This window comes from Rhinichthys klamathensis, unplaced genomic scaffold (genome assembly GCF_029890125.1).
Source record: "Rhinichthys klamathensis goyatoka isolate OS25496 unplaced genomic scaffold, OSU_Roscu_1.1 h1tg000488l_1, whole genome shotgun sequence".
NCBI classification, from domain to species: Eukaryota; Metazoa; Chordata; class Actinopteri; order Cypriniformes; family Leuciscidae; genus Rhinichthys; species Rhinichthys klamathensis.
The window spans coordinates 364,351-387,500 of record NW_026606975.1 but is presented as its reverse complement, the minus strand read 5'-3'; the positions used below and the strand labels follow the sequence as shown (position 1 = coordinate 387,500).

Here is a 23,150-nt window from a genome sequence, read left to right as displayed (position 1 = left end):
AAATAAACACTGTAAAAATACAAATGTTCATAGACTTTTTTTTTTCTACATACTATTGACTTTTCTCTACAAATATGAGATTTGTTTACAGTAAACCCTTAATTTTCATGGTTGACTGTTGTGGTGAAAAAACAACTAAACATTTTGACCAGTGTGGCTCACACAATGACAAAAATACTTTAGATTTTGGTGGCCTTGGCCAAATTATTGACACAATAACTAGGTTTTCAAGCATGAATTAAATGTTTTGGGTGAGTAACTACACTTTGCAGACATGCTATAAAGTTTTGAAGTTCCTGCAAACAGTTGTGACATTTGCACTCACAGTTTAGAGAATGTTAAGACTGTTTCGAAAAATGTGCCAAAGCAATTGAGAAAAACTGTAATGAAAAATTCCTTAATGAAAACCATTGTATATCGTTTCAAACCAGTATGAATTGGAATTATTATTCCTGTAATGTATGCTATACTGTAACGTGACTGTGATCTCTCAGGCTGCCTGGAGGTTTTACGCCACAAACCTGAATCGCACGGATCTCCACTCGACGTGGGACTATTACGAGAGGACCGTATCGGTGCCCATGTACAGGTACACACACACACACCTCTTCACACACTCCCATCCTCCATCTGACGCGCTCTCCATCCCAGCATTCCTCTGGGCCGTCAGATGAGATCTCTTCAGACGTCTCGACATCGATCTGCTCACTGACCTTCAGGTTGTGTTGTGCAGAGAGTGAAGGTTAACAGTGTTATCCACACACTCTTCATCTATACCTGCGGATGGCATATTTTATACATCATATGTCATGCTTTGATATCAAATGTCTAATCAGCAGGCGGTATGCATGACATATGTGATGTGTTGCATATGCTAATGCTGCTTTTGAGTCATAAGAGAGTGTGTAGATGCCAAAGCTTCTACACACATGCATTAATAATAAATAAACTGTTATTAATAGATATGAAGCATCTATTGCACTGATCGCTCAATGCAGTGGAGTTTAAGAAATATAATTTTGTTTGACATACACTACCGTTAAAAATAACTTCTAATTTAATGTATACCTTTATTCATTGATTTGATCAAAAATAGAATTTCGAAAGTTACAAAATGTTTCAAATGTTCTTTTGAACTTTCTATTAATCAAGGATCCTTAAAATTGATTTGATAATAATCATAAATGTTTCTTGAGCATCAGATCCTCATATTAGAGTGATTTCTGAAGGATCATGTGACACTGAAGACTGGAGTAATGATGCTGAAAATTCAGCTTTGATCACAGGAATAAATTACACTTTACTATATATTCACATAGAAAACCCTTATTTTAAATTGTAATATTATTTAACAATTTTACTGTATTTTTGGTGAGCATAACAAAATAGAAAAAAAATTACTTTGCAATTGAATCTCTAATTAGTGGCGTTTATGTCAGGCATTATTATTAGTATTAGTCCTTGTATTCATGTGAGAACCAGGAGTGTTTTTTGTTAAAAACTCATTGAAGCGTATCATCACAATGCATTCTAGCCGTGATATTCATGTGCATTTCTCTCTCTGTCCCTCTTTAATTTAAGTTCACAGTCAGCAGTCGGCTATATTTATTAATAACCTTGTTAGTTTTCTGTCGATTCATCTGTCCAAAGAAGCTTCCAGGTTTACATAAGCATTGCGCAGCATTTCCTCTTCACACATTGTGTGTGTGCCAACAGCTCCTGTGTGTTTTTCCAGACTCATCCCTCCCCTGAACCAGCTCGACCTCCTGAGAAACCTCAAGAGCAAATCCGGCCTCTCCTTTAGGTAACGCAAAACGCCAGGTTTTTAAAATGCACTTTTATTTTTGCTTCTCTCAGGTAAATAATGTGTTTATGTGTTAATGAATTGATTTGTGGCGTCTCAAGCTAAATTAATACATATTAAAGGGGTCATGACACGAGAAATCAAATTTGACATATAAGAGGTCTTTATACCATTAAAACATGCACGTTTCAGAGCTAAAACCGTCCTGCTCTTTATAAACAAAGCATTTATTTAATCAAGCTCCAAAAACAGCTTGGATCTGTGACGTCACACAATATGTCATATTACTCAAGGAATATAATTATGTGACCCTGGATCACAAAAGCAGTCACGAGTCGCACGGGTTTATTTGTGTAAAAGCCAACAATATATTGTATGGGTCAAAATTATCGATTTTTCTTTTATGCCAAAAATCATTAGGATATTAAGTAAAGATCATGTTCCATGAAGATATTTAGTACATTTCCTACTGTAAATATATAAAATATTTATTTTAGTGAGTAAATGCAGCACAATCGCAAACATAAATGCACAACTTTAAAGGCGATTTTCTCAATGTTTCCATTGCACCCTCAGATTCAAGATTTCAAATAGTTGTATATTGGCCAAATATTATCCTATATCCTAACAAACCATACATCAATGGAAAGCTTATTTATTCAGCTTTCGGATTATGTATAAATCTCAATTTCAAAAAATTGACCCATGTTACTGGTTTTGTGGTCCAAGTCACATATTAAAATACAGGTGAAACTCAAAAAATTTGAATAGTGTGCAAAAGTTCATTTATTTCAGTAATTCATATTATAGAGACTCATTACGTGCAAAGTGAGATATTTCAAGCCTTTATTTGTTGTAATTGTGATGATTATGGCTTACAGCTTATGAAAACCCCAAATTCAAAATTAGAATATTGTGAAAAGGTTTTCATAGGTGTAAGCCATAATCATCAAAATTATAACAAATAAAGGCTTGAAATATCTCACTTTGCATGTAATGAGTCTATATAATATATTAGTTTCACCTTTTAAGTTGAATTACTGAAATAAATGAACTTTTGCACCATATTCAAATATTTCGAGTTTCACCTATAAGTTTAAAAAAAACATGTCATGATCCCCCTAATATTTATTAAGGATATAGTTCAAAAAGGCAACATGTGTTCAGTTTGTTAAAGTATGATTTTGTGTTCCAACGCAGGAAGGAAGCCGAAGCCTCTCCGAGGTGAGTGAAAATCATATTTCTCAGACACCACAAAACAGTGTTTCTTCTAATATTAATTTATATTTAATGCTTTCCTTTGCATGCATCATGTCAGTGTCAGTGTCATCAGGTCTGTCAGCACAGGATGTGTTTTAGAGATGTTGTTTGTGTGTAAATATTTTACCAGTCCAGCGATGCACGTCCACATCAATGAACACATTGTTTGCGTGTGTATGTGTATATTAGTGTGACCTTGTTTGTGTGCAGACAGATGTGTAGCGTTTAATAAGCCAAATGCACATCAATATATCCGCCCACAATTCAACTCCTGCTCCTCCACTTCATAATAACCTTCATTAACAAACATGCAATCCAGATTATTCAGATAAGAATATGAACAACTGTTTGATTGTACTTTATTAGTAATAATTTTATACAAAGTACATGACGCTAAATTACAACTTTCCATTCAATTATCATACACTCAAAAAATATTTAGGCCTAAATTACGATTTATTTTATGCATTTATTATGCATTTGAATTGCATATAAAGTTTGGATTACAGTTTTAACGTAAAAACAAAATGTGATGCATTTTTGTCAGTCATTCATAAATGAAACCGGTCAGATTTCTGTAACAGTACTAATACACTGATTGTGTTTTATATTGTGTGGTTTATATATTTATCATCAATAAATCCAATTTGTTTTAATCTCATACATTTTAACTGAACTTATACATCTTCATACTTTTTAACTGAACACATTTATGCTGATTCTATCTGAATAAATGAGTTTGAAAATATGATCATTTAAACAAAATCATATGCAAATAGTTAATAATAAAATGTGCAATGCTTTTTTAGTGCAGAAATCTGACCTGAATATGCATCAAGTTTATTAGTTTGTTTATGTTAAAACTGTATAGTCTAAACGAATGGGAATTTTATATGCATTTCAAATGCATAAATCTCAAATCTAAATATTTTTTGAGTGTAAATGTATTCATTTTTTGAATGTGAGCAAAAGACATGCTGTTGAATTGATACAAATGTAATGCACGCTCAAAGTGGTGATGCAATGCAAAATTAGTCAATTACACGTGTTTTACAACCTTTTTCAGATATATTCAGGAAATTTGATCAAATAAACATAGCCCTGCAATCATAAAAATATCAATCAACATCAGAATATGTAAGTGGAAACCCATCTAATAAACATATGTCCTAAGAATATTTGCTAACGTTCCCTTTTACGTTATGAACAGAACAAGTTATTTCTGAATGTCTTAAAAGACCATTTTTTTTAAATGATCTAAAAACGAACGTTGGAGAAAACATTAAAGAAATGTTTTCGCTACTTTCTCATTTTGCAAGTATTATGGGAACCTTACTTTTGAATGTACTCTGAACTATCTGAAAAAAGTAGTTTAAAAAACATTAGACTAACGTCCAACTAAATTGTTTCAGAAAACCGTTCCATGAATGATGTATAAAACAACATTTTGAGAACATTCTAAACAATGCTGGGTTGTTTTAATCCAAAATTGGGTAAAATATGGACAAACCCAAATGTTGGGTTAAAAATGTCATTTAAAATTTTAACCCAACTTCAACTTTCACTTTCAACTGTACATTTTTTAATTACATTTTTAACCCAACATTTAGGTTTGTCCATATTTGACCCAAATTTGGGTTGAAATAACCCAGCATTTTTTAGAGTGTTGAAGACCACGTACATTTCAACAAACGTTCTATTAATGTCACAGGAAGAATGTTTGTTCATAACTTTGCATCCATTATTTTTGGATACATACCTTTTAAACGCTTGTACCCTTGACAGTCAGAAAGTGAGCCTGAAGGAGCGCGTGTTCTCCAGCCCGAGGAACTCTGCAAGTAAAGGGAAGAACTCTCCTCAGGGCCAGCAGTCGCTCCGACGCTCTCCCAGTGCGAACAGCATCGAGGACAGCCCGTCCAAAGTTCCCAAGAGCCTCAGCTTCGGCCAGTCCAGTCGGGCCAGGCAAGCCTTCCGCTTTAAAGGGGCCGCGTCCCGCCAGAACTCAGAAGGTGAGGCAAACCGACCCGTTGCTGTGCACTTCTGCATCTGTACGCTTTAGTCATGGTTTGGTTGTTGTAGGTGTTAATCAGTGAAGGAGAACTCGTATATATGTTCGTATAGGTCTATCCCGCTTCATTTGACAGTCATCACATCACAAGGGACAGTTGTGAAGCGCAATCGTAGTTTGTGTGCTTGAAGTTGCATTGGATAAAAGGTCAGAGAATTAAAAACTAGTGCCCTGTCTTGTGTTTGAGGTCTTTTTAAACTGGATAGGCATCAAAGACTTTAGATATACAAACACATTACTTATGAATGGGAGAAAGTGCAGAGCGCAATATGGCGGAATTAGTCCCGCCTTCTAAATAAAAGAACCAATCGGCAAATGGTAAAGTCATCGTGTCACTGCAGCTGTCGTCAGAAGCTCCGGGTGCCATGAAATATAAGCTTTTTTAACACTATTTGAGCATTAGAAACAACATTTATGGGCCAGTTATATTTGAAATATGTAATTTAACTCTTTCCCCGCCATTTATGTAATTTTGCGGCTTTCTGTGTTTTCACTGTTATACGGTAGGGGGCGCTATTAAACATCTTCTGAAAGAGTACCGTACATAATCTCCTGATCAAAAACAGGCAAAAAAAGGAGTAGAAACAAACGGTAAAGTATTGCATATAAATGTTTTTAAAAATAATTTGATGTTCTCCGCTTTTTGTATAAAACCTACCCACTTTCAAGTGTTCTCAAGAATGCATACAAAAAGCAGAGGCTCTGATCTTTCTTTTGATATATTGCATGTTCAGATATTCATACAACAAAATATTGTGGGGGCCATGAAATTATTGTGTAAATGATAAAAAAAAGCGCTGGCAATTTTTTATTTTTTTATGCTGGCGGTGAAAGAGTTAATTGTGAGTGTGACGAGCAGATTCCCAGAAGTAGATTGGACGTGCTCTTGGATGCCCAAAATACAAAGGGACTTTATTATGCTTGAATAAGTTGAATTGAGATTTTTAGAAGAATCCTCAGAAAGTGTGAAGACAGAAACTACATTATCCAGATCGAATCTACTAGTTCCACACATCAGGATCTTATTCTGTCTTTCTGTTGTGCCATTGCATGTGAGTTCAGTATTGTGATCAGTGTTCATTTCTTTCTGCCGGTGTTATTTGTGCATATCAAGTTTAGTTTATCTTTTATAATAGAGTCGAGTGTTGCATTTGATGCCAATGTTTTTTGAGGAGAAACTGTTAATCAAACATTTTTTAAGCGAATTATTTTATTGGCTAATATGTGTAATCATTTATTAATATTTAAGATAACTAGTTTTATGATTGGTATGAATACAGTTTATGATTTCATGGCATAAATATATATTATTTTACATACCAATCATAACGTTTGGCTTGAATCGTTAGACTGTGTTTGTATATATTGAAATATAATTTATGAAAAAGTCTCTGCTTTGGTTACACTTTCCACAAAGTGCAAATTCAATGATTCGTTTCAAGTGGACATTTGATTTAAGAATGTACAATTTCAGATGATTGATTTGAAACCTGATGAGAACATGTGACAGGATCACTTGGACAGCAGCAGCTTGTGGAAAGGACGACCTTTGTAATCCATGTGTGCGTTTATGATTTTCCCCTCATTTTTTCTGATGAATGTGGATCCTGATGCTGTCCTTTCCGTTTCTATGTTGGATGCTGATGGTAAAGTGCTCATTGAGATGCAAGAGGAAGATTTGAGACACAGGAACTCTCCAGGTCAGGCGACCCAGATGGGTCGAGCTCTTATATTCAATCAAACTAAACCAGCTACAGCTACCATGCTTTAAATTTAGTTTGGGCTATAAAAAATATAATTGTATTGAATTATTTGACATTAGTTAAGCAGAATTACACAATCATGCTGTTGTTCTGAATATTAACTTGTGATTTCACTAGTCCAGTTTAATTCCTCATGTGCTTTAATTGGGTGTCATTCAAAGGAGGGTTCAAACGTGAGCATGGCATTTTTCTTTTCTTTTCTTTTTACCTATTTAAAGCTACATTCTATCAAATTTTCCATTCTTATTCACTCTGAAAAATGCTGGGTTGTTTTAACCCAAGTTTGGTTAAAATATGGACAAACCCAGCCGTTGGGTTACATTTTTTAATTGCATTTTTAATCCAACGTTTGGGTTTGTCCATATTTGACCCAAAATTGGGTTGAAACAACTCTGCATTTTTTAGAGTGTTTGACTGCATATCTCTCAGGACCGCTGGGATGAATTTAAAGAGACTCAAATGTGAACTTCAGATACTCTGTATATAGTATTTCACAGCATTCACATCATAAATAATATTGTTGAAACTCCTTAAAACTCTGTCATCAATTACTCACCCTGTAGTTTTGGGTGAACTACAGTTGATGGGACCCAGTATTTTTTCCCCCATATGGAAGTCAATCGGGTCCATCAACTGTTTAGTTACCCATTTTCTTCAAAATATCTTTTTTTTGTTCAGGTTTGAAAGTAGACAGAATTACAAATTTTGGGTGAACTAACCCTTGAAATGTACCTCCATTTAAGGATTAAGCTGTCATCACAAATCTGCTAAAATGGCCACCAAAACATTCAGCGGCCGGTTATCTCAAATATGATTGTCTGATCTTCATGAAGTTTAGACATACAGTATGTGTATATTCTTCTTTAAGAGGCACTGTACCAAATTCAGTGTAACTCAACCATTACGTGATGCTGTAATAAGCAAATATTCTATATAACTCAACCGTATGTGACCATATGGGGTTATGTGACATTTTCGATTGAAAAAATACCTAATTTTTCAACCTCAACATACAGACATTTTTTCTGATTCACATTAGACATTTCTTACCAAAAAGTTATTCAGGGAATTTTTAATTATCTTTTGTTTTGCAGATTAAATTTTCAATAGAATTTTCATGTGTAGTCCACATTGACTAATAAGTCTGTTTCACGTAAACTCAGTGTGCAAACTTAACAAATTTTGGTGCACAAGAACGCCTGGACAATCTGAAGACATGCACCAAATTTCATGAAAATCCCCCTAGAGGGCGCTACCATAGTGAGCTTCATATCCCCACAGCTCGTTAATAGAGGAAACTGATTAAAATGTGATTTGTTTGGATCCAGATCATTACCACTGGTGTATTGAGTTCATCACAGAGGTCTGAGGATATGCCAGTGTGTGAAATTTTTTCTGCTTTAAATGCTGGACTGTCCATTGTGCTTTCTCTTTGATTTTGAACTATATTTTCCAAAAGTATTCGTTGGGAATCTGATGTGTTATTAATGTTTGCATGTTCACATTGCTTTGAAAAGAATTAGCATGATGGTTTTTTTTTATTGTTTTTGCTCTCTATAAGATTAAATCTTTTTTTATTAGTTTGTTAATTATTTTGCCATTTTTTTATATATATTTTATATACACTCACCTAAAGGATTATTAGGAACACCATACTCATACTGTGTTTGACCCCCTTTCGCCTTCAGAACTGCCTTAATTCTACGTGGCATTGATTCAACAAGGTGCTGAAAGCATTCTTTAGAAATGTTGGCCCATATCGATAGGATAGCATCTTGCAGTTGATGGAGATTTGTGGGATGCACATCCAGGGCACGAAGCTCCCGTTCCACCACATCCCAAAGATGCTCTATTGGGTTGAGATCTGGTGACTGTGGGGGCCATTTTAGTACAGTGAACTCATTGTCATGTTCAAGAAACCAATTTGAAATGATTCGAGCTTTGTGACATGGTGCATTATCCTGCTGGAAGTAGCCATCAGAGGATGGGTACATGGTGGCCATAAAGGGATGGACATGGTCAGAAACAATGCTCAGGTAGGCCGTGGCATTTAAACGATGCCCAATTGGCACTAAGGGGCCTAAAGTGTGCCAAGAAAACATCCCCCACACCATTACACCACCACCACCAGCCTGCACAGTGGTACAAGGCATGATGGTTGTGCGTGTTGTGGCTTCACAAATGCTTTGCTGCATACCTCGGTTGTAAATCAGCTTGAATCAGTCGGCCCATTCTCCACTGACCTCTAGCATCAACAAGGCAACAACCCTAGAAATGGTTGTGCGTGAAAATCCCAGTAACTGAGCAGATTGTGAAATACTCAGACCGGCCCGTCTGGCACCAACAACCATGCCACGCTCAAAATTGCTTAAATCACCTTTCTTTCCCATTCTGACATTCAGTTTGGAGTTCAGGAGATTGTCTTGACCAGGACCACACCCCTAAATGCATTGAAGCAACTGCCATTCGATTGGTTGATTAGATAATTACATTAATGGGAAATTGAACAGGTGTTCCTAATAATCCTTTAGGTGAGTGTATATATGAACTATATAGGCGCCACTAATGGTCAATAATTCTGTTACTAAAGTCCCATAGCTTGTGAAATATATTCAATGTCCTAAAACATGAATATACAGTATACAAGATTATTGGGTTCTGGCTACAATTTTGCCATATTACCAGTAACAGATTTAAAGCAATAATTAAAATTGAAGGTAAGTTACATTAAAATCCAATCAAAGCACATGAGATTACAGAAACACTAGTTCACATTGCACATGTTGTTTACACTGAGCTCCAATGTGGATTTATGATTTTCTGTGATGCAACTAAACAACTTCTGTATTTCATGTTCAAATATATTTTATACATGCTTCATTAATGTTCTTTTATCAGTGATGAGTTTCTTTAATAGTAACATTTATATGTTTATCATTTTAGTTGTTTTTATAAGCTTCTAGCAATTGCAACTAGTCATGCTGTACTTGTAAAGGTCTTGCTGTCATCAATAAATTGATCAGATGGTTAGCATATATTTGAATGTATAGCAATATTTAGAATAGCATTCATACCTGATGTTGTTCACACATATATCAAAAAGTAAGTGAAATCATGTGATTGTGAGAATGTCCTGATGTCTTGTTAGCGTGCAGCATTCAATCTGCACCTTCACTTGAATGTCATTTCATTGTATTTAAACACTGACACTCTTTGAGTACTTGAACATTTCACATCATGCAAGAAAGAGTGTGTCATTTCTCTGACGGTGAATGATTTATTTGAAGCATTGAGGCTTTGGATAACAGCACAACAAGAACTAAAATCTGGTTCACCTTCAGAGAATTTACTAGTTTCAGAAAAAAAATCAAAATGCATTTTTTCTTTCATTATTATGAGCATTGTTCCTTGACGTTTCTAGATTTAAAGCAGGTTTGTTTTGTGGGTGTTTTTGTAACCAGCCTTTATTGCCATCTCTCTATCGCAGCAATCGAAGGGTTAATCAGTAAGAGATTATCACAATCAGCTGAAGCCGTTTTTACCAACCCTAGAACTAGTGCTAGTTGATGGCTGCAAACTTTGCTCTTTTACCTGCATGTGAGGAAAACTAGTTAGTCCTGAGGAGGAACCTTGAATGCAATGAAACACCACAGAGCTGAGGAACATCTAGTCAACCTCAATAAACCCATTTCAGCGCTTCATTATTCACTCGAGGGACGGTTGTTTCGAGGCTCTGTGGTTTATTTGGCATAATAAGCACAGGTAGATTTATTTTTACGCACCTGCCCGGATCCAGATGGTCTGTGCTAATGAATGGGAACAAAGGAGAAAGACACTGTGGCCCAAAATCACAGATGAAATCAGCGTTTTGCATGGAGACAAGAAACAAGTTAGTGATAATTACTCTACATCAGTTGTTCTCAACTGGTGGGTTTTGACCCAAAAATGTTTTTTGTAAAAGAAAATGATCTGTATTACATTTAAAGCAACACTAAGTAAGATTTTTTACCTTAAAATAATGTTTCCAAAATGGTTTCGGTGGTTCATTAAGTCGTAACAGGGTGAAAGGCACTTCTGGATCCTATATCTGCTATAACCACGCTATGTAAGATTGCCAGATCGGGTCGAGTTTCTGTAGTTCTAATGAGACATAAGAAAACTACAAATTTGACTTGCTTTACGTCAAGCCTTACAATAGTCATTATTTAGTTTTTCTTCGTTTCTGATGTCGCAATACATCATACTTTCATGAAATCATGCAACATTCTCTACCTTGTCTGTGCACATCGTTCACTCCAAAGCCGGCGCTGGATAAACAGCGAGTGTGCGTGCAACAGTAGGAGGCGCTAGGCTAAATTATTTACCACAGCGGTAATGGACAATTCCACTTCCAACCTGTAGGGCGACCGCAGAGGAAAAGTTACTTGGTGTTGCTTTAATACTGGTTATAGGTTTGGTATTGTGTTGGGTTGCAACTTACACCATAAAACCAGTTGAGAACGGCTGCTGTAGAAAACTCAATGTAGTTATGAAGTCCAGCACTGAGATATCACTAATACTCTACAATCAAGTTTAATCTGTATATGGTTGAAAACAGTCAATGCTATAGTGAAACCGTTTCTTTGTGGCCGTTAACAGCGCTTTATTAACTCATATTAACAGTTTGATAAATAGTGTCTTTTGACTGATCAGCTTCGGTAAATGGATTTTCACTGAATCCAAAATGAGTCTGAAGAAATATTAGTTAAATGATATAGTTTACTGCTGTTTGCTTGTTATATTAGCAAAAACCTCAACAATGTGTTTGGACTTTAAGTCACACTTACACATGTCTGAATGTCACTGCATTCGACAAAATATCAAATCAAGTGTCTGATTCTGCGTATTTTTATCAGGACAATGGTGTATTAACGCATTAACTATGAACATATTTCACTAACGTACAACAAACACTAATTTTGGTTGTCCATCTATTTGGAATCATTTTTAATGTTTTTGAAAGCTCCTCTGCTCATCAAGGCTGCATTTATGTACGTATTTGGTTAAATAAAATACAGTAAAAATTGTGAAATATTATTCAAATTTAAAATAACTGTTTTCTATGTGAATATAAAGTAAAGTGTAATTTATTCCTGTGATCAAAGCTGAATTTTCAGCATCATTACTCCAGTCTTCAGTGTCACATGATCCTTCAGAAATCACTCTAATATGAGGATCTGATGCTCAATTATTATCAGTTATGTTGCTCGGTTATTAATAATGGTTCTTTTATTTTTCTGGAAACATTCTTTTTAAGGATTCTTTGATGAATAGAAAGTTCAAAAGAACAGAATTTATTTGAAATAGAATCTTTTGTAACTTTATAAATGTCTTTACTGTCACTTATGATCAATTTATGCATCCTTGTTGAATAAAAGTATTGATTTCTAATTGCTGACCCCAAACGTTTGAATGTATCACGGTTTCCACAAACATATTAACCATTAATAATGAATGAATGATTTCTGAAGGATCATGTGACACTGAAGACTGGAGTAATGATGCTGAAAATTCAGCTTTAATCACAGGAATAAATTACACTTTACTATATATTCACTTAGAAAACAGCTATTTTAAATTTTAATTTTTTTTTTTAAATGACTGTATTTTTGATAAAATAAATTCAGCCTTGGTGAGCAGAAGAGACTTAATTCAAAACAGTGTAAAACCATCTTTAAATTGAAATAGCACTTCATTTGATGTTTTATGATCTGAAGCATTGATGTTCTTTGTCCAGGTGTGTTTCGGGGTCACTGGCTGTATATTGGTGTGTTTTGGGCCACGGTTGTCTCTTATATCCCCCATAATGCACCAGTTCACCGCTGATGAATGGCATGGCACTGACCTCTCTGGTGTCGGACTGAGCGAGTTAAGGTTCAGTGCAGTTGAATGCAGGGTTAGGGGGTTTGTGCACTAACTCTAGAGTCCTCCTGTCCGTGTTGTGTTTTTTAGAAGCCAGCCTTCCCGGAGAAGACATTGTTGATGACAATAAGAGCTGCCATTGTGAGTTTGTCCCTCAGGATTTAACGCCGGGACTAAAAGTTACCATCAGGGCCGTGTGGTAAGCAAAGATGAGACAGGCAGCATCACTCAGAAGGGACGTAATGCTCCATCAGACGTGTAATATTATTGATAATACTAGAGAAGTCTGCATCACATAATATTACCTCATTAACTCAGACTTTCCTGAATGTAAGTTACAAAACTTGTTACATTCAGTCTTTTGAATCCTTCGTTACATTCACACTTTCATTGCTCAGATCATGTCAGCGACGCTTATATGCATGAGATATTTTGAATATTGAAGGTCAGTTTCAAACGGAAAAATATATAGCAGGGTCTTGGACTCGGTTCAGGACTAAATCTCACGAAAACCAGATGTTCGGGTCATATTTTACTGCAAAATCAATAGTAAAAATCATATGGACTAAAACCATAAAGTAACAGTTATTTGAAATAAATAAATAAAAACTTAAACTTATTTATTTTAAGATAGTTGCCAAGGCATCATTTCTCAATTTTATTTAGTTTGACTTGAACTAAAATAACTTAAACTGAAACTAAAATAAAAAAATTCACGATATATAGACATATTTAAAAAAAATAATAATAGTAAAATTAAAATGACAAAACACACAACAAAATTATTAAATGGTGTATTTTGGTGAATATTGCCCGTCAAAATTAAAAAAAATCATTAAAGTCAAAATCTAAATTAAAATGATATAGGCTAGACATATTAAGAAATAAAAATAGTAAAATTAAAATGCCAAAACACACAACAAAATTATTAAATGAAAAAAAGAAATATATAAAAAAAACTAATTGAGAATATTAGTGAAAACTATAATCTATAATATTGAAAACCGAGGCACAATTTCTAATTTTTATTCAGTTTAATAAAATAATAAAATTATTAAACTATAGACATTTTTTGTTAAAACTAATAAAAATAACAAAAACAGCTAAATGATAGTGATAAAAACATAAAATATAAAAATAAATCTAATTAAAAATATTAACAAAAACTATAATAGTGAAAAAAAATTCTGTTTTTTTATTTAACCCAAACTAAAATGACTAAAACTGAAATAAAAATGATTGAAATTATAGACATGTTTAAAATAAATAATAAAATCTAATAAAAATGACAAAACAAAAAACAGAAGTATTAAAACTTAAGCTAAAAATTGAAATGAAAACAGGAAGTGAAATCAAGTTTTAGTGAAAACTATAATATGGAAAACAAAGCTAAACTCATTTTTATTTAATAACTAAAAAAAAGAAAAGAAAACTGAAATACGAATAAAATAAATATATAGACATGTTTTAAAAACACACAACAAAACTATTAAAACTTTAATTAAAAGAGGAAATATAAAAATAAAAACTATTTCAGAATAGTAACAAAAACTATAACGTTGAAAATCAAGGCAACATTTCTCATTTTTATTTTAACTGAAATAAGATTTTTAATAAAAACCCTAGATTTATTTAGCAAAAAATAACAAAAATGGCATAACACACAACAAAATTATTAAAACTAACTAAAATAAAAATAAAACAGAAAATATGGCCAAATACTGAAAACTAATACAACAAATGGGTCCTAGAAAGCAAAATATATGCTCTCATTTCTTTGTTTTTGTTGTGAAATATGACCCTGGACCGGCTCTGGCCCGGCTCTCTGAGATTCACCCATTTCTCTGTGTTCAGAGTGTTTAACAGTGATAATGTGTGTGAATTGTTTGTCCCCGCAGCATCATGAGGTTCATGGTGTCCAAGCGCAAGTTTAAAGAGAGTCTTCGTCCGTATGACGTGATGGACGTCATAGAGCAATATTCAGCCGGACATCTCGACATGTTGGCGAGGATTAAAAATCTCCAGTCCAGGCAAGAGCAGAAACACTCTTCACACTGACCGCTCCACACACACACACACACACACACACCGTATAGTGTTGTTCTTCTGTGTTCTGCATGGCTTAGTTTCCTAAATGTCTCTCACTGTTTGCATATCTGTCAGAATATGTACATATACAACACCCGAACACTTCACTTCAGTGGCATAATGTGTGTGTTTGAGGAACATTATCTACATTTTCATTTATTGAGATATAATATCAAGATATCAGAGCATCATATGTGGGTCAGTAATGATTTTTCTATGTCCAAATCTATTAATTTATTCAAAAATAATTGAAAATGCAGTTAAAAGAAAATTAAAATAAAAAAATGCCAAAAAAAATGGCAACAAAATATTCATAAAAAAATGGTAAAACTAACTAAATTAAAACTTAACTAATTCAAAATATTAGTGAAAACTATAGTGAACACTGAGTCCAATAAAGCAAAAACATTTAGCTAATTCTTTCTTTTTTACACCAATCACATCCATGTTATTTTAGGGCAGTGGTTCTCAATCTTGGTCCTAGGGAGCCACTGCTCTGCACATTTTATAGGTCTCCTTTATCTGACACACCCACTTCAGTTAATAAAGCGCTTTCCTAACGAGCTGATGATCTGAATCACGTGTGTTAAATGAGGGAGACATACAAACTGTGCAGAGCAGTGGCTCCCCAGGACCAGGATTGAGAACCACTGTTTTAGGGGAATCCTGAAAGAATGATGATTTCACATATGTAAATATATTCCTGCTTTTATATTTTGAAAACATTAATGGCATACTTTCAGCACACGTTGATCGCTGATATCAATGCATCGATCAGGGCGCTTTTTATCGTAATAATAAGTATGTCTGGAATATGTTTTCTGGGAGTCTCTGGGCTTGTTGTTGTTGGTGTGTGTTTCTCCCCGTGTCCCGTCGAGGGTCCTGACGTCCGTCTCACGTCACTCTGCATTGTGCTGTCCTCTACTCTATTTGTTTGCCAGGTTAGATATGATATTGGGTCCTCCGGGTCCTTCGGGTCCTCCGGGTCCCAGCACCCCTCGCCAAAAGAAGTGTTCAACCAAAGGAACCAAAGAGTCGCCCCAGTTGTCTTCTAGGTTAGGACGCCCCAGACTGCATCGCCAGATCTCTATCCAGAGACAAATGAAGAAACCTGCTTCTGTTTCAGATACATGGCTAGTAGACACTGAGCTTGAGTGATCAGGGACCACAAACTCCACTCTTAGAGAAAAAAGGCTCTATTTACGAGCAAAAAAAGATTATTTTTCCATTATTGGAGGGGATATTTGTTTTGATTAAACTATCAAGGAATGTATTTTATATTTTTTTTAAAGTATGAGGGAAGAATAAAACACTAAACGTGGTTAAAGGGGCTATATGTATAATTCAGAAAGCCTTGTTATTAGCGACACCGGTGGCCGTTAAGTGAACTGCAGCCCGCCGTTACAACTGCATTGCATTACAACAGAATATTATATTATACTACAGTGCTGTTGAATGCTTGAATCTGATTGGTTGATGAACATTCTGAGGTGTATTAAAGGATTAGTTCACCTCAAAATGAAAATTTCCTGATAATTATGATAACTCACCCCAATGCCATCCAAGATGTTCATGTCTTTCTTTCATCAGTGGAAAAGAAATTAAGTTTTTTGAGGAAAACATTTCAGGATTTTTTTAGGGTCTTATCTAGCGAAGCGATCGGTCATTTTCAAAAAAAAAAAAAAAAAAAAGGTACTTTCACCTACGTCCAGCTTGACCTTTCCAGACGCAGACCAGCACAAGACGAATAATTGTGGATAAAAAGTATACTTTTTTTGTTTTGTTTTTTAAATGACGATGGTTCGGCTAGATAAGACCCTGTTCCTCAGCTGGGAACGTACACAGCCCTTTGAAACTGCATTGATTTGGACTTCAACAATTTGATTTTCGTTGAAGTCCGTTGTGTGGAGAAAAATTCTGAAAAGTTTTCCTCAAAAAACTTAATTTCTTTTCCACTGAAGAAAGAAAGACATGAACATCTCGGATGGCATTGGGTTGAGTAAATTATCAGGAAATTTTCATTTTGAGGTGAACTAATCCTTTAATAATAATTTAAAAAACTATATAAATATATTTAAAACAAATATTAATAAAAATGGCAAAACACAAAACAAAATTACTTATTAACTATATCCTCTGATATGATTGTAAAGCGCTTTGGGTGTACAGTTGTACATATGAAAGCGCTATACAAATGCCTCAATCATTCAACTAAATTAAAACGAAATATGAAAATATGAAAATGAAAACTAATTCAAAATATTAGTGAAAACTATTGTGAACACTGCAATTATTTTCAGAGAAACGCACGGATAAAGTAGTTCCAGGCAGGTTTTGACCGCATTACAGTTCCATATCACATTCGCAAAAAACTATTTCAGTTATTTCAAAGGTCTTTAAAGCCAACAACAGCAAAAGAACCAAAACCACAACGACACTGACCGAGCGAAGAAATATAGTAAACAATAGGATAAAAACGACACATTGTTGCCATGTTTTTTGCCACTAAATTACGTTTTATTTTGTACAGAACGCACAACTCTCTTTCTCCCGCTCAAACACACACACATACACACACATGCTCTGATGATTTTATCAGTAAAATAGATTAGCGACTTAAAAGCTACATGACATTTCTCACTAGCGATGGAATAACGGCGCTGTTCTTGAAGCAGATAAACTTAGTTTCACTATTAGTAGAGACTTCTGAACACTGATGAGAGACACACAGACTCAGGTAATTCACACAAGCTTAATCTCTCTCTCTCTCTCTCTCTCTCTCTCTCTCTCTCTTTCTCTCTCTAATAACTGCATTAGTCTGCTATCTATCAATAGCTCTAAAATTACGTTTTGTAATTAGCATCGGAGGTGTGGGATTAGATGCGTAAGAAATTAGTCCTACACACAAGAGCGTTTAAGGACAAAAACCTGACAAATCTCTTGAAATACATAATCTGAACAATGTTTTTAGGTGTGGTAACCGTAGTATAGGCGCAATAATTGACTCCAGGGCGTTGAATTATTACAAAAATAATGCACACCCTCCTCATAGACAACCTATGAAGTCGGGGAAGGTCTCGTTTTTAAAGTTTCTTTATAACCTGTTCACACATTGGCGATAAAAAAGCAATTAATATATGAAAATTCGTACATATAGCCCCTTTAAGGTATTTATCTGACAATTATTTAGCACACAAAAAAAGGCAAACTACAGCTACAATTTTTATTTTACTATGCAAAAAAAACAATAAGCTCACAAGAAAAAGCATTCTTAATATTTCGTTGGTTCTCTTGTTTTAGCATTTATTCCTAATTTCTTTGTATGCCAACCTGGCCAAAATTTTGGCATGTTTCATTGCGTTATTACCTCAAATAAAACATTCGACTCTAAGTTAAACTATACAATATGCTTACAAAATATTGAAAACATTTTTTATAATATTTTAATTAAGGGTGAAGATCGGACATAACTTTGGGCCACTTCTGTACGAGCTGCTTAATTCATTAAAAATTAATTAATTAAAACTAATTCCACAAAATGATTCCTTTAATGTTCTAAATGGAACCTTTTCTTCTAAGATTGGCTCTTACTCTAAATAATCTAGTCTATTAGCGTTGAACCGGCCCAAACGCTCCAGGCAGCTTCTGATAATCCACTCTTAATCGACTTCATGACCTTTGTTTGCTGTGACTGAACTAATCACAAGAGACGCTGCTTCGTTGAGAGAAAAGCAGTGGGACCAAATGTCACGTTTCGGTGAGTTACTAGTCATGTAGCTGAACTAAAACTGGTTAAGCTAGTTTGCCTGCACCGCTGTTTGGAAATGAAGCGTTACGGCAGCAAATGGAGATGCACACGTCCAAAAAATGGTTTTCATTTCAATTAGCATCGCTGTTGTTGCTAATGCATGTCGGCATGGCGTTGTTTCAGGCATGCCACATGATGCACTATTTTTATTCTTTCGCAAGTGCAATTTTCTTCATACGGTCTCAGCAGGGCATGCTTGATTCCCAGCGTTCTGCTGACCACATGCAGTGCTTCTTTAAAGGACTATTTGGAGCATATTGGACGTGATATAATATTTCTGATGCTTTGATGAAAACCGTATCTAGTGTCTCAGATCAGACGCACCCCTGCTAGTGTAGCATATCATCTGAAACTTTGGATAATGTGTCAAACTGATGCTTACATTCGCATTCTACATGTAATACGCAGCTAAAGATGTGATTTCACGTTGACACATTGTTCAAAAATGGCAAATATCAACAGAAAACGTCTGTCTGGAGGGCCTGACTCTTTCTGTCCAATCATCTCTGTCTATCTGTGTGTGGACACGCCCACTCATTATCATATCCCTCCCTCTGCATGCATTCATTTACATCCCACAATGCTTTGTGCTTCAATATAGAATACATGGTTTATTGTTTCTTTGATATGAATATTGTTGTTATAAAACTTTGGGTTACTAACAATGAACATGTAATGGAAATAGATGTTCGTTTGATGCATTTTAAAAACAAAACTCAATACAAACAAATCTAGTGTACTTAATAATTGGTGATTATATCAAAAAAGTTTTTTGTCCATGTATAATGAATCACTGTCTCGCATATTTTCCACTATAACAGATGTTTGCAGGAAAAACTCATGAATTATCAAAATGTTCCCTCTCTTTAATTGATTGTTAGAGTGGATCAGATTGTTGGTCGAGGCGCTCCGATAACAGACAAGGATCGTCCTAAAGGAACCACAGATGGAGAACTGCCGGAGGATCCCAGCATGATGGGACGACTCGGGAAAGTGGAGAAACAGGTACATCACAATCAATCGTTTACACTGAACCAATCAGGGTTTCCAGTCAACCTAGATTTTCTTATTATAGCTTGGCGAACGCTCATCAGAAGAAGAGAGATTACTCAGTTAAAGATCGTTCGGAAAGGAATACATTTAAAATGGTTATTCATAATGTCTCATAAGAGAAGATTAATTTTAAAAGTGTGTTAAAACATTGAGAGGTTGTTGGACACCCTTCACAAGGCTACTATGTTGGGTTTATATTATAATGAAATAAATTAATTATAGTAATATAAAATCAAAGAATGAGGCATTTGATTGGACAAAAATGTCCATATTCTCCTGCGAATATTCAATATAATCAGCAATATTTTGGTCAATCTTTGCGTAGCATGTAGACATGAACTAAAGGACACAAAACTCAACTCACTGATTTTCTGATCATATTTGTTTTTTCAGGCACATTTGACCAATTCCAAACCACATTAATCTTAATAACTACCATAAATTTTGTATTTAATCATTTATAAGTGATATATAATTGTTCATGAAGGTTGGAAATGAAAAACACCTTGTGCATAATTATTAGGCACGGTTTCTTTGACAGATAAAATAAGCCAAAAAAGAGATTTAACTAATAATAATAAATAATAAAAATTATTAAATGCCCATGAGAAGGATGCAATATTAGAAATTGCAGTTAAGGCATGACCATTGGACAGGGAAATTCTCATTGGGTCAGCAGGATCAGACAAAAACAGGTGGAGAAGAAAAGACTCATGTTAACTGCAAAAGAATTGAGAATTAAGGTGAAGAATTAAGAGTGAAACCATCAGGAATCCTTGAGTCTCCAGCGCCTCCATTTTCCAGAACTGCGACCTACCTGGAGTCTCATGTATCAACACTGCGTACGCACAAAAACACGGCGTACGTCAGCTTTCACGTTCACGGCCAGATGTACTAACAGTGAAATTAACGTAAGAATGTGCGTTCCTCCAAGTAAACTTCATGTCTGGCGTACTGTATATTTGTCGTGATTTTTGTCCGTTGGCGACTCATAGAGGCAATAAAGTGAAGTGGCAAACATTACACTACGAATTGTTATATCGCACCACCAGCTGTCAGATATTGCTTATAATTTGTAATTGATAAATTATTTGACATATTATTGTCACACGAGTTTTATTAAAATATTCTATTATGCAATTAAGTAAGAACATATATAAAGCATGTCCAAATTGATACAACCCGTCCTAGCAATGGCAGCGTTGGCTTAACTAGGAATAAAAAATAAACTTCAGTAAAGGGATAGTTCGGCCAAAAATGATATTTAAACCATGCATTACTCACCCTCAAGCCGTTCGAGATGCATATGTCAATCTTGTTTCAGACGAACACATTTTCAGTTATTTTAGAAAATGTCTTAGACCCTTCAGTGGATATAATGTGAAGCAATGGGGTCCACCTCCTTCAAGTCCCAAAATGTGCATATATCCTTCACAGAAGTAATCCATCCGGCTCCAGGGGGATAAACGAAGGCCTTATGAGGGTAATCCGTGCGGTTTTGTCGTAAAAATATACATATTTAAAACTTTATAAATTAAAATATCTGACTTCCGGCAACGATCGACGCGCGTTCACGGGTGATGTTTTGCTCTGCTCTCTGGCTGCGCGGGCGCGTTCGTTCTACGTCACGACGCTACGTCCTACCTCGTACGCCGACTTCCATCACCCGTGAACGCGCGTCGATCGTTGCCGGAAGTCAGATATTTTCATTTATAAAGTTTTAAATATGTATATTTTTACGACAAAACCGCACGGATTTCATGGTAGGAGATGGACTAAAAATTAACTCGCAAAACGTACTGCCAGATTCCTGAAGATGAATTCTTCAAACAGTGTTACAAGAAGATGTGGTGCTGGTCCTTCAAGAGTCACTCTCAATCTGTCTGTCTATAAAGCCTATAAAAGAACTGTCTTCATGTATTTTACACTTCAGCTTGTGATTCTTATTAAGTGGCGTCATTTTTTAGGATTCCTAAGTCTCTGAGATCCTGAAACTCTTGTTTGTTTTATTAATGCCTCTTTTCCACTGCATGGTACGGTACGGCTCGGTACGGCTCGCTTTTATAATGGTACCACCTCTGTTGAGGTTCCAAGCGTACCGTACCGATACTAAAATGTGACGTGAACACACTGCAGATCACTGATTGGTCAGATAGAATCGTCACTACCTCATCATTGTATTTGTGACACGAGACACCAAACACGCTAGATTTAAACAGCCACCGCTGTCGCACCTTTTTTAAACTACTTGCTTGACTCAAGTATCAAGAACACCATCCCCTCGATAGGCTCCGTTGTTCCTGTGTTGTGCGTTTGAAATGTGGTGTGTTTACGATGATGTCATGGCAGTAGAGGCGGCGCATCTATAATGATCAGACTATAATCCCACCCACTTTGAAGCGGTACTAACTGCAGTGGAAAAGCGAACCGAGCCGAACCTTGTCGAGCCGTGCCGAGCTGAGCCGAACCGTACCGAGCCGAGCCGTGCCGAACCGTATCGAGCCGTGTCATGCCGAGCCAAGCCGTACCGAGCCGTAACGAACCGTACGAGCCGAACCGTACAGAACCGTACCGAGCCGTACCGAGCCGAACCGTACCGAGCCGTGCTGAGCTGTACCGTGCCGAACCGTACCGAGCCGAGCCGTACCAAGCCGTGCTGAGCTGTACCGTGCCGAACCGTACCGTGCCGAACCATACCGAGCCGTGTCATGCCGAGCCAAGCCGTACCGTGCCGAACCGAACCGTACCGAGCCGTGCCGAGCCGTACCGTACCGAGCCGAACCGTACCGAGCCGTGTCATGCCGTAACGAACCGTACGAGCCGTACCGAGCCGAACCGTACCGTACCGAGCCGTACCAAGCCGTGCCGAGCTGTACCGAGCTGTGCCGAACCGTACCGTGCCGAACCGTACCGAGCCGTGTCATGCCGAGCCAAGCCGAACCGTGCTGAGCCGAGCCGTACCATGCTGAACCGAACCGTACCGAGCCGAGTCGTGCCGAACCGTATCGAGCCGTGTCATGCCGTAACGAACCGCACGAGCCGAACCGTACAGAACCGTACCGAGCCGTACTGAGCCGAACCGTACCGAGCCGAGCCGTACCAAGCCGTGCTGAGCTGTACCGTGCCGAACCGTACCGAGCCGTGTCCTGCCGAACCGTACCGAGCCGAGCCGTGCTGAGCTGTGCCGTGCCGAACCGTACCGTGCCATGCCGAACCGTACCGAGCCGTAACGAACCGAACCGTGTCGAGCCGAGCCGTACCGAGCCGAACCGTACCGAGCCGTGTCATGCCGAGCCGTACCGTGCCGAGCCGAACCGTACCGAGCCGTACCAAGCCGTGCCGAGCTGTACCGCGCCGAGCCGAACCGTACCGAGCCGTGTCATGCCGAGCCAAGCCGTACCGTGC

The 23,150-nt window shown here is 36.5% G+C and overlaps 1 protein-coding gene across 4 annotated transcripts in view; it reads left to right on the top strand.

The window, feature by feature from the left end:
- LOC130072472 (potassium voltage-gated channel subfamily KQT member 2) overlaps positions 1–23,150 on the top strand; it is a 70,127-nt gene that overhangs the window by 43,853 nt on the left and 3,124 nt on the right. The window contains exons 8-15 of one of the 4 annotated variants that reach the window (XM_056237593.1): positions 495–589; positions 1,736–1,804; positions 3,005–3,028; positions 4,850–5,073; positions 12,887–12,995; positions 14,695–14,826; positions 15,826–15,939; positions 19,574–19,697. In XM_056237593.1, coding sequence (XP_056093568.1) covers positions 495–589; positions 1,736–1,804; positions 3,005–3,028; positions 4,850–5,073; positions 12,887–12,995; positions 14,695–14,826; positions 15,826–15,939; positions 19,574–19,697 — 891 coding nt within the window. Of the gene's footprint in view, positions 1–494; positions 590–1,735; positions 1,805–3,004; positions 3,029–4,849; positions 5,074–6,784; positions 6,833–12,886; positions 13,131–14,694; positions 15,093–15,825; positions 15,940–19,573; positions 19,698–23,150 lie in introns of those variants that run through there. The other 3 variants (XM_056237592.1, XM_056237590.1, XM_056237591.1) reach the window with 3 other exon arrangements.